Source organism: Lactuca sativa, chromosome 8 (assembly GCF_002870075.4).
Source record: "Lactuca sativa cultivar Salinas chromosome 8, Lsat_Salinas_v11, whole genome shotgun sequence".
In the NCBI taxonomy this organism is placed as follows: Eukaryota; Viridiplantae; Streptophyta; class Magnoliopsida; order Asterales; family Asteraceae; genus Lactuca; species Lactuca sativa.
In genome coordinates, this window is record NC_056630.2 from 72,446,947 (window position 1) to 72,459,747 (window position 12,801).

The window sequence follows — 12,801 nt, forward strand, 5'->3', positions numbered from 1 at the left end:
CGAAAATTAGATTTTTTGTGTTGAATGTGTTCTTGGTTGTTTATATTGCGTTTTTTTTCATTGCGTTTTATGTTTTGGTTTAATGATTTTAGCAAAGTTTTTATAACTAGTTTTGGGAGTGTATTTTATGTTTTGGATGTACTTTTTTTTTTTTTGTAAAATGTACAATACACATCATGATGGAAACCCTAACAACAAGTTGAACCAAAACCTTCAAGATGGACCGGAGGCCCACCTAAACCACGGCCCAACCAACATCGTTAGAAGCATGTTACGCCTATTAATCTATTATTTCCATTTCTAACTATAAATAATTTCAACCACACAACTTACTAAGGGAAAAAAAAATTCAATCTTGTGAATCTTGTAGAATTATCGAAGCAAATGAACATTCTTATAACTATGAATACCGTATAAGATACCAAAGTCCAGAAATTTTGAACAAAAAAGAAAAAGAAAAAAAGAAATAATAAGCACAATATGAAAGAACAAATCTTTATGCCTAGAAAGACGACTTACGTAGTGCTTCCTTTTTTTCCCTCTTGTTATCTATCAACAAACAACTCTTTCATTTCTTGTTTTCTCTCATTTCCCACAAATTTCATTTCAAAAACATCTTTCTCAAGAACAATTCCCATTTCCATCGATTCAAAGTGGCATCTATGCACTCAACTCAAATCCCATTTTTGACCTTAAAATCAATCATGGCTTCTTCAATTCAAGACTAGAATTTGTCATCTCACAGAAGCACTCTTCAGGATTCGCATAAAAATAGTCTTCTTCTTTTGGTTTTTCTGCAATCATCACACGATGATTTGGTTGTCCCATTCTTTCCTCATGTGATGATTTCACAGCATTTGAAAACTCATTCCATGATATTGTCCCATTTTGATGTAAATCTATCAATTCCACAAGTCTTCTTCTGTTTAATCTCACAGTTTTCTTGAATCCAAAGTACCTACATCACATCACATGATTACATTATGTATATATAGTTGGATTTGTATATGTATATTGTATACATACATAAATGGAATGAAATGTTGAAAAGAGTGAACTTATTAATTACCTTCTATGACCTTCAACAAGCTTTGCCATGTTTCCATCATAAGATGGAACATAAATGTTACTAGCAACTGACACCATGAAATCAAGAGCTGCCATTTGAGATGAATGATTTTGGAATTGTCTCAACTCTTCTCTATCTAATAAAGTTTCTTTCTTGACCTAAAAATGTAATGGAAGATTTAGTTCCAATTTCCAAATAACTAAAATCAAATTGTTACAATATATTTAGGCTCAGAGATCACTTTTTACAAATTTGCCCTCAAGAAACTTACAATCCGTGGAAATGTAGCCCTTAGCATTTCGAGTCTTTTTTCACTTCCATAAATTTCACCCGATGCAATGTATATTTGTGTGTTTTGCTCAAAACCAAGTGCTTGTAGAATCAAAGTTGCCTCTTCAGGTGTAAGAGGACAAAGACCTTGTGATCTCCTCTCTTCAGACACTATCTCCTTCTCTCTCCACCATGGAAACGCATACCTAAAAACATAAATCAAAATCCAAATCAAACCATTTGATTGAATGGAATGGAATAAGAAATGTAATGGAATGAGTCATTAAATTCTTTGATAATGTTTGGTTGACACTTGACATATATATTTTCATATGAATTCTTTATATTATGTTCACATACAATACATAATGGAATGGTTCATTCCATTCCATTGGGAAAATGGAATGAACCATTCCATTCCATTGTTTCCATGATTCCATTACCTAAGCCGTTTGAGTTCTTCAGCTTCTTCAATGGTGCAACCATGTGTGCAACCTGAAAAGGCCAACATGTCCATTTCATATCTTAAGTGTAATGCCATAAACGGTCCTTGTTCTTGAAGAATTTGCACTAATTTATTCCCAAGAGCCTCGATTGAAGGTGTGAACTTTAGGGCTTGGAAATTGACACGACATCTGAGTTTTTGAAGATCTTGAGGAAGTCCATTGTTTGCTAATCGTGTATCTGTTCGATTGAAGTGTATGACTTTATGCTTGCTAAAAAGTGGTAGAATCTGTAATTTTTTCAAGGATATATAAAATATTATTCACCAATATCATATATCTTGCATTTGACCTTTTTTTTTTAAAAAAAAAAAACCAACCTGTTCAAGGTAATACTTTTCACTTGACCAACTGACAGGTGGCATTTCTAATGGTTGGAATCCGTATTTCCTGCTAAACCTCTTTGGCAACCTTTTAACAATCCGGACTTCATCTCTTAGTGATTCAATGAAATGGCCCACGTCAAAAATGTCCTCAAAATCACTGAATCAATCAAACATCATAACTTGTAAGTCATAGTTTCCAAAAACATCAAATTTACTAAAATGCCCCTTGAATTAATTACCTAGGATCAGCCCAGAAAGATGTCTTATCCAGCTCTGGAACAACCAGAGTGAGATTTAAAAGACGTGCAACTGTCACCATGTCACATATCTGAAATTGATAAGCTAGTTTTAAAAATGAATAAGTTGTGTTTAAGAATAAAATAGACATGAAAGAGGAAAAGAAGAAGCACAAACCGCAGCTCTCATTTGATTTAAGCCACCGTTACATGAAACTTTAAGAAACCCGTTGCTTATGTAATTCCCTGGATAACAGAAAAAGAGTGGAATCCAAATGCAAATGATTATCATTAGATAAAACCCTTATAATCATTGGTAATTAAAGCAGACTCTAATAGCATAAAGTAAGTAATCTGTGAATCAAAATCAACATCATTAACAAGTTACCAAAATGGAAACAATTAAACAATGTTGCATACAATAAGTCTGATTGAAAATGAGTTGCAATCTGACATTTTTTACATCCGAAAAAAGATTTGAATCAAAAGAGGGGTGTAGGCGTGTAGTTCACTCACTTGGAGGTGGCAGAGGTGGTGGCGCTGGTGGTGGTGTTGGGAAGGTTTCGAAGCCATTTAAAAATCTGGTGAACAATTTGGGATGCCAAAGCTCACCAACAGCGACAAGTTGAACAAGACAAGTCCAGATCAAAATGCTGGAACAAATCCTAATGAACCACACTTGTAATCTTGTTCTTTGGATCACTTGCCCTGGTAACTTCGCCCATCTCACCACCTGTACACTACTGTTCTCAGATCTAACATCCATTTCATTTCTTTACACCACATCGCTTCTTCATTCTCAAAACATTGCTAAGAGATTCGCGAACTTTCTACTAAGTAAAGACTCTCGCTTTTGGAAACGAAATTGAATCAATTGGAATCCTAAAGAAACGACCTTAATCTAACCTCGAGTTGGATACTCTGAAAATTACGAAAAAGATTCGAAACTAATCCAATCGGAATGACCTAATTTCGTTGCTACGAATTAGGTGCTGAAGAAATTGCGTAAAAAATTATCAAGATTTAGATATGACAAATTGACAATGAGGTAACATCAAAAACACCCAAACAGAATTGAATAAACCTAAATTTGCGAAATGGGTGCTGTGACGAATTGACAAGAAGATTTGAGCTTTTAGCGTATAATGGATAAATTCTAAGAACCCTAGAGAGGGAGTGATAAACAATGGTTATTATTGATGATGGTGTGAAAGGCAAAAACAAAAAAGAATTGCGAGAAAGAGGAGGTGAGGAAATCACGAGAATGGGGAACAATCAATTGATTATAATAATGAAAACGAGACTTCCAACCACCTAAGCAATCGTCGTCAAATACTTTCAAGATCTTTTCACAAATTTTTTTATTTTCTGTAGTGTAGTAAATGAGAGAAATGTGAAGAAGGGCTTGTTGTTTTGTTGGGATGAAATCTTGGGGAAAAGGGGAGAAATCTAATGAGAATTATATGATGAAAGTGACAGAGGAGAGAAATGGTACAAAGTGGTAATTGGATAGGTCATACAAATCTAGAAATGGTGGGACTATTTTTTCCTCAAACAAAAGAATGCCGTTGAAATCTTATATTTAGATACATCATGTGACAAATAATTTACAAAAGAATAAAAAAGTATTATTTTGATATGTATTTATGAATATTAGGAGTAAAATGTGAAGCAATTAAGTTAAGATGTGTTCAATGGTGGCTAACCGAACTAAAATTATATATGGAAAGGTTAACTAATTTCTTGAACCTAAGCATTAATGGGTTAACCTAATTTTGATAAAAACTTCATAGTTAAATTCACAATAAAAATATTCTTTCAATGCAGTCTTTAGAAAATTGCTAAACAAGAAATTTAAATTTATAACTCAAACCCACATTATCAAAATGAATTAACGAAAAAAAATAATGTCGTCTTTACTTCAATAATTTTTCTAAATAGTTGATATTTCAAACTAAAGAGACTATTTTTATTTTTAAATTAAATTAGTAATTTTTAATTAAAATTATTATTGTTTGATGATATTGGTAATTGATAAATAATGATTTAGTATCAACTTTAGTCTTTTAAAAAATAATATAAAATTTTGATTTTGTGTAAACTATCATTTGGCCAAAAATGTCACCGTAGCCGAATCGTAAAACCAATGATTTTAGCAGTTTAAAAATAAAAAAAAAAATTAAAAAAAAAAAAAAAAGCTAACTAGTTTTAGGGTATTTTCTATGCTTGGGACATTTTGAACCCTCTAATTAAAGGAAACTACAAGATTGTTTGTTATTTAATACTTTCATATTTATTATATCTTTTATCTATAGATTTTTATACAGACGGAAGTTTTTAATAGAGCTTAACTCATTCCAGCTATCTACAAAAACCTATTTTGTATTCTATGTATAATAAATAAGAATAAACAAACGAATTGGTTTTTTCTGTATTTTCTATAAAATAATGGGATTAGAAAACTTCCATCTAATGACTTTGCTTTGGATACACCAAATGTCAATAAAGGGCCTGCAGAGATGAGTGAATTATAAATTAAAATAAGGCAATTTGTGCCAACATTTGTCCACCATTCAAACTTCAAACGTAGACTAACAAACACTTGCTTCAGATGAAAATTAGTACTTTAATGGCCGTGTTAAATATAAAAGCCTAAATCATAATTTTGTCAGACTCGATCTGGTCGTAAACATCTAAACTAACCTTGTTTTTTTTAATGTTTTCATTTTTTTTTTTTTTTGAAAATAATGGATAGACATCATATTTGCAAATATTGATATGTTCAAAAAACCAAATATTATAAGAAATTTCAATTAACATCATCCAATATAAAGAAGATTGAATTATATTCAAAAGTCACAAAACATGTTTGCTTTCATGATTCTTTATACAAGGTAACTTTAAAGTTCCAACTATAGGAATCTTGAACACAGCCTAACTTCATAACTTTAATAATTAGCATTAGTTTTCTTGGTTGGCCTTGTGGTGTCCAAATTTTTTTAAAAAACGCTTATTAGGAGTTAGAAAATAATCTTAGTTGTTTAGAATTGGATTTGAAGTGGTTGATGTCATATCGGGTTACCTAAGTGGCCATTTTTGTGGGGTTTTTTTTTTTATCAAAATGGTACACAACCCTTGTAATTTAAAAGCTTAAAATCATGGTTTGTGTATTTAGCCACGACGTGGCAGCTGGCTGATGGAAGAAAGAAGAAGTGAGTTAACATTCAGCAAGTAAGTCTCCATTCTTCGCCCTAGCACTCGTCTGGACCTTTGTAAGTGTCAAAGACTCTATTTTTATCATGTTAGATTGCTAGATCTTGAGTTTTTGTCCCTTAATCTTCATGTTCTTGTTGGTTGGAGTGGTGAGATCTCACAAAGTTTGCAACTTTATGAATCCTCGGAACATTTGGTATGATTGTCGGTTTGGATCTAAAGTATAGTTGAGTTTTTGAGTCATGCATGAGATTTTTATCAAAAACCCTTATTTTGACTCATTATGACTTCAAGACATGCATCTCTATAAATCACTAAACTTTTATGATCGTTTTGGTGTTTGGAACCCTTCTAGAGATAATGGGCTAAGGGCTTTTTGGAATAAGTGCTTAATGGATGAATCTATGTCTTTTTTACCCTTTTTGGAACCTATGGTTTGAGATTTTGAGCTTTTGGGTGGTCTTAGTGGATAAACTTTATCCTTCTAGATCATGTTTCAGACCATATATGAGCTTTGGAGCTCTTGGAATCGAAGAACACAGCTTGACCCATTAAGTTGTTGGAAACTCAATGCCCACGGCGTGGCCTTAGGTCACCACAGCGTGGCGACTGGGAAAAACCGATTGTCTCGATGTATGAGGGCCATGACATAAGGGTTGACCAAAGTCAACGTTGGCCGTTGACTTTGACTTTAGTTGACCTTTGGTCGAGCTCCTAGTTTTAGAAGAAGAGTTAAGGGCTTATTGTTGGATTAGTGTCTAAGTCCATAACTATTTTGGTATGTACTTGACCCGATGGTGCATGATCCTTTTGGGTTGCCTTCACCAAAGCAACTTGATTGGAGAAATAAATAGAGAGAAAGGTTATTATGATTTATTAATATGTTATAAGAATAATATATTAAAGGAGAAATCATATTTGTTTAATTAATATTGGTCAATAATTAATTAAGAATTAATTTTGTGATCAAGTGTAATTAATTAAACTAGAGGGGCTGAATTGTAATTATGTGATAGTTACAAAATAAGGTAAGGATTATCTTATATATATGGTGAACGAATTTGAGGTGTAAATCCCTTAGAATTTGACTAGGATAAGGATTTCTAGGACTTATCTTATGGTTGCTTGGTGGACAAGCAACTAGATAAGGATAAGGACTAAAACCCTAATCTTTACACCTATATAAACCCCCTAAGGCTTGTGAATTCGGCCAACCCTTCCCAAGAAGTCCTAAGGACGAATTCTAACCTCCCTCCTCTCTCTTTATACCTTCTCCATTTGCTCTTGGTGTTTGTAAGCCATTAGAGGAGTAACACTTGTGACTCTAAGCATTCCAAGGTCAATTCAAGGAGGAATTGGATTGTTATTGCTATATAACAATCAAGGTATGTTCTTAAACCTAATTATATGTTAATATTGATTTCCATATGCTAGAATTAGGGTTTATAGTCTTGGATTCAAAGTATGTACAATAGAGAAACCTAGATCCAAGCATTAGGGTTTGTATGAGCACATAGGATGTCTTATGACCACAATCCATCACTTATCTGGTATAACTGTATAGGTGGTGCGTAACATCGGTACTTCTGGCAGTAAGAGTAGTAGCAATTGTGTATCAACTGAGAGGTGAGTCTTCCCATTGTGCTTGTAGGTCGAAGGCACAAATGTCGACCCACTGGATTGTGTTATGTAGGATGTTAGTTGTCTCTGTGACTCTTGCATGTTTGTATGTTTAGGTTGAAACATACCCCTGGGCTGGCCTATAATAGTATGCTTGGGTTGAAAGAGACCTTAGGGTTGGGCCCATTATTGTATGTTCGGGTTGAAACATACCCAGTAGCAGAGGAAATGAGCCAGTCTGATTACAATGCATGCACCAATGATTTTCCGCACTACGAGATTTTGGGATTACTCTGATATTTTTTATGAAAAAAATATACTTAGATTTTGGATATTTGACTTGTGTGGTCTATGGAATGGTTTGTTATTTTAAAAATGATTTTTTTTCCTTGGAGAAAAGGAGACTGGTGGTTGGTTCTTTTGGTTTAAAAGTGAATCGGGCGAGGGCGAGGGCGAGGGAAAGGGTGAGGGTGAAAGGTAAAGGGGTGGTGGGAGTAGTTTATTTTTTCTCTTTTAATTGTAAATGATAATACAAATATTAAAATTAATTAAAAATACACAATGGTATTATGGTCATTTTAGATATGACAATGACTAAAACCGCAACAAAACCATCTTACAGGAAAGAAGCGTACAAGTTTTAAAACATATAAGGGATAAATCTACCCCAGTACCCCCTAAATATTAACCAGTTAACCCTTAAATTCTGATCATGGTGGTACCAACCAAACTCGTTGTTACATCTTTGATTCATCGTTGTACAAGGGCATGATTTCGATTCGTTCTTCTTTAATGCAAATTTTGTATTTAGGGTTCTGATTTCGATTTTTTAGTTTCTAGAATACAAATTTGGTATTTAGGGTTCCTGGTTTCACATAAACCGAAAACCGAAGTTTATGAAGTGATAAGTCTTCCTCAAAGTGTAGGAGTAATAAAGCACATATTTTCAGTAATATTCTATATAGTTTGATATTTGATAACAATTTGCAAGGCAACAATTACTTCATATATACAAGGTCTTTTGCAATTTTATAAACCTTTAACACGATCCTCCCTCAATTTCCCCAGTCGTGTTTCAATTCAGCATGTAAACGGACATGGGCACAATTTGTGTTGTAGTGTGATGATTTGTATGGTTTGGCTCTTAGAACCTTGTTACATTTGCATAGATTTTGACAACAGATTGATTGTTCTGGTTTTAGCTAATTTCTTCCATTTGAAAATGATGTCTTTAAGTTGTTACAACAAGGCTGATGTTAATCTAATTATAAATATGTTGAATGGCAGGTCAACTGTTTATGTTTTTTACTTTTGGAAACACCATATTTCCATTGTTTTTCAATTGAATTATCTAGTGTTGCTGGCAATTGAACTAAGTAGAAGTATCATCAAGGTCAATTGAGTTATCTGACTGCATTTTTCGAAATGTGACGGGGTTTAAATGATGTTGTTTGTAGAAGTATTTTAGGGACCATTACTGTAATTTGGTCCATGTTAAAAAGCAAACTTTCACTTCAATGTATAATATTTTTCTCTGAATCCATTACCATTGTTGTAATTTGCACATGGACCATTTGAGATTCAATTGAGGAGCCCCTAAACTTTGTGAAGAGTTGTTTGATGAGATTTCCATAGAATCCAAAAAAATGTTCCATAAAAGTAACAAACTTTTAGCAACAATTCCATATTAACAATGTACTCTTTGAAGCTGACCTTAATAACATTAAACTTCCAGATGAAGTTAAACCAAATTCGAGAATCTATTAATTCAATTAATGTTGAAAAACATCATATGCGCCCATCATAAACATAACTACAAATGGAGTCAAACGTAAGACACAAAAAATAAATTTGTTATTTTTTACATGGTCTTTTGCATGTTAGAGGATTAGAAAGTTACCATTATGCCTAAACATGGCCTTCAAGACTCTCTTTGCAGTCATCTTTGGTCAAGCAACAGACAATCTCGATGACATAATGCCTTTAATTATTAGAATAAAAAATTTACTTGTTGGTTGAGAACACCCAACCATGATTTTTTAAAGTCTTTAAAATCCTTCAAAGCTACACTACAAACAATTACAAATGTTTTATATGAACAAAATTGAAAGAAAATTTTAAAGATGTCTTGATTATAGTATTCCTTTAATTCCATATCACCCACATAACGGTTCTTTACTTAGAGTGATCTTGATATACGATGGAGCCTACCTTACAACACAATTCTTATATATGATTACGGTCCTCACTATTACAAAAATGGTCCGTGTAAGTCACCAACAAAGTAACAGTCCATGTGTAAATTACAACACTAGCTTTGTACATATTCATTGATCAACATAATAATTAAGTGAGTAATCAATATTCCGAACTTGCAATCAAAATCGATAACCAAATTTTTTATTTATAAGTAGAAAATTTCCGTAATAATATGTACTGATGTTGATTCAATGATGACAGTATGAGAGCGACGTACGACCCTTGCATCTTTGAAGCATGTATACATACACGATTAAATTAGGATTGAATGTGTGGTCCAACATGTGTGTGTAAATGTATGTAAGGTGTAATGTATCATGCATATACATGAGTTCCAAAAGCGTTAGATAGACAATGTAACAATGATGTCAACTCGGTTTTTGTTTTTGTTAAAAGGGTTTTAATAGTTAGGGGTAATATAGTCCGTCTACTATTTTTTTTTAAATTATGATGCTTAGAAAACATAGAAATTGATTATAATATATTAAAAAATGTTTAAATAAAGATTGAGGCAAATACGTTTAAAAAGAACTATGATTATCTTGTACAATATTTTGTGGATTAATAAGGATACATATAACCGTTTTATTATTATTTTGGTAATCAAATCTAAAGGTTTGATGTTGAAAGGCCATGGACTCTTGGTTCATTCGGAGTCTTGGTTCTTCAAAGCTTCCAACATAAACCACATCATCTCTTTCTCCTTCTCGCCTAGAATTTAGCTAAAACCTACAACCCCAATCAAAACCTCTGCTTAACCATGGAGCTACCAAAATTTATGTTCTCTGGCGTTCTAATCTTAGGGTTTCTATCCATCGTCGCACAATCCATCCGTTTCGAGATCGAATCAGGCCATACAAAATGCATATCGGAAGACATCAAAAGCAATTCTATGACAGTCGGTCACTACTCCGTAGTTAATCCCAACGAAGGACAGCCATTACCTGACTCCCACAAATTCACTATCAGGGTAAATCAAATACAATCAATGAATGAATCAGAAATTTCCACTTTCTTAAGCTAGAAATCGTTAATAACGATGTACATCTTTTGTCCCCAATTCGATAACTTGAGTTTTATTATGCATTTGCTTTTCTTCTATAGAGAATTCTGATGTTGCAGAGTTCTGAACTTCGTTTAGTTACTAGTGGAGATGTCAATTTTGGTTTTGCTGTTTTGGGATTTCGTGTTTATGTGTTCAAATTTTCGCGAATTTTGGAATGAAGATGTGATTTTGTTACACGCTAAACTCGATCTGATTGAACTTCGTAACTCAGGTGACTTCGGTGTACGGGAACTCCTATCACTACGCCGATCATGTACAGTCGGGACAGTTTGCATTTCAGGCCATTGAGGGAGGGGATTACATGGCATGCTTTTTTGCCATCGATCATCATCCCACCATTAAAATTCCTATCGAGTTCGATTGGAGATCTGGCTTGGCTGCTAAAGATTGGTCTAATGTAGCCAAAAAAGGTTCTGTAGATGTAAGTATTCTTCCCACAATGCATACAATAAATCATCAATGCGATAAATCAAATTTCAATTGGTAAATTTGTTCTTTTTATAGGCAATGGAGTTGGAGCTAAAGAAGCTTGCAGACTTCGTGACTTCCATTCATGAAGAGATGTTTTATCTCCGAGAAAGGTGATTCAACAATCTTTGTGTTTCCATTGCTGCACTTATTTAGGGTTAATGGGATGTGATTTATTGTGTGGTTGTTACAGGGAACATGATATGCAAGAGCTTAACAACAAGACAAATTCAAGAATGGCGTTATTGAGTTTTCTTTCACTGTTCGTCTGCTTGTCAGTTGCAGGTTTGCAAGTATGGCATTTGAAGTCATTTTTTGAAAAGAAGAAGCTCATTTAGTTCCATAGCATCAAGGTTAATAGTTGTTGTAGATTTTTTTTTTTTTTTTTTTTTTTTTTTTTTTAAGCATGAGATCTAGTAGTTTGTTGTCGAATACAATATAGACTTGTTATATACCACTTAATTATATGGATTGTTTTTTTGATATTAAAAAGTTTTTTTTTTTAATAAATGTTAATTCCAATAATGTGTTAACGACATTTTTATATGAATATTTCAAGAAAATAAAATTTAATTCAACAAAAAATTGAATATTTCAAGAAAAAACAATCAATTCATCAAAAAACACGTTTAACCATGTTTTTAATTTCTTATAACCAAAAAATAAAACTTAATCTTGTTTTGTTGTATATAATTTTTATCATTTGTTACGTATTACTTCAATTATTGTATTTTAGGATATCATACTAGTCAAACTATTGTATGTTTTAGGTATCTTACCATTCAAAATATGTAATTAGTTCTTGTTAATGGAGAGTATTGTGTATTATATTTAATTTCCAGTTAATAGTATTTGAAGCCTATGCAATATTTGAATATCAATAAAATGATGTGGAAATCTACTGAAACGAGTCAAAGTTTAATAAATTTTAAAGGTTAAAAATAAAGTCAAATGGGAAAAGGGATGTTGATGTTTTGGAGAGTGTAATGGATAATCGATACATGTAGTTAAAATTACCAGAAAAAATGACTTATAAGGGTAATTATCTTTCAAGAGCATCAACCTTTTTACATTTGAAAAAAGTAAATGTTGTATTTAAGTTTGGGAATAAAAGGCTTACATACACACCAAAAGAAAATTCTCTCTATACATACACAACTACTACCAACCAACCTTACATAACTTAACCTATTAAGTCAACTATTCTAGTATAGTATAATATAGCATGTCATTCGGCCTTCAAATGCTATTAACCACTTGATGTAGATGGAACTATCCCATTTTCAAGGTACAAACACCAATGAGTGACTCACCAATCCAAGTATCTAACATCTACCTGATCATATGTGTAATGTTGTACTTTTCCCAATCCAACTCTCATTTCCTTTGTTAATTCAGTTCCTTTATTAATCATAAACAAGCTATTATTGAAAGTTAAGTGTCAGATTAAAGTTTCGTGATCAATAATAGCATATGTAACATTCTAGGTTGTAAATTGTTCTATCCATGATTGTTGATCGAAGTGTTTGCTCTAGTGATGCATGTGATTTCCAATTCAATTAAAGTCGGTTACAAACTAAATCAAAACTCTTACAGGTCATGAATTGGGAGGACGTTGAAATCGGAGAACCAAAAGACATGAGAAATTCGAATGAGAAAGAAAGCCATCAGAGTAAAACTTCATTGATGTTTATTTCCGTCAAAGCATCTGGCAAAGCAACTTCAATATTATTCACATCACTACACCAAGTATGGGGACGGTGGTAGTGGT

General features: G+C 32.8%; 2 protein-coding genes across 2 annotated transcripts; one reads left to right on the forward strand and one right to left on the reverse strand.

The window, feature by feature from the left end:
* Positions 1-372: 372 nt before the first annotated feature.
* Positions 373-3,893, reverse strand: LOC111906298 (rhamnogalacturonan I rhamnosyltransferase 1). The gene is made up of 8 exons (XM_023902054.3): positions 2,921-3,893; positions 2,583-2,650; positions 2,408-2,496; positions 2,163-2,325; positions 1,783-2,072; positions 1,341-1,545; positions 1,070-1,227; positions 373-958 (listed from the first exon to the last, which is right to left on the reverse strand). Exons 1-8 carry the CDS (start codon positions 3,168-3,170, stop codon positions 703-705), a joined length of 1,479 nt encoding a protein of 492 aa, XP_023757822.1. The 5' UTR covers positions 3,171-3,893; the 3' UTR covers positions 373-702.
* Positions 3,894-10,095: 6,202 nt separating this feature from the next.
* LOC111906299 (transmembrane emp24 domain-containing protein p24delta9) lies at positions 10,096-11,472 on the forward strand. The gene is made up of 4 exons (XM_023902055.3): positions 10,096-10,466; positions 10,774-10,983; positions 11,067-11,143; positions 11,224-11,472. Exons 1-4 carry the CDS (start codon positions 10,257-10,259, stop codon positions 11,366-11,368), a joined length of 642 nt encoding a protein of 213 aa, XP_023757823.1. The 5' UTR covers positions 10,096-10,256; the 3' UTR covers positions 11,369-11,472.
* Positions 11,473-12,801: the final 1,329 nt, after the last annotated feature.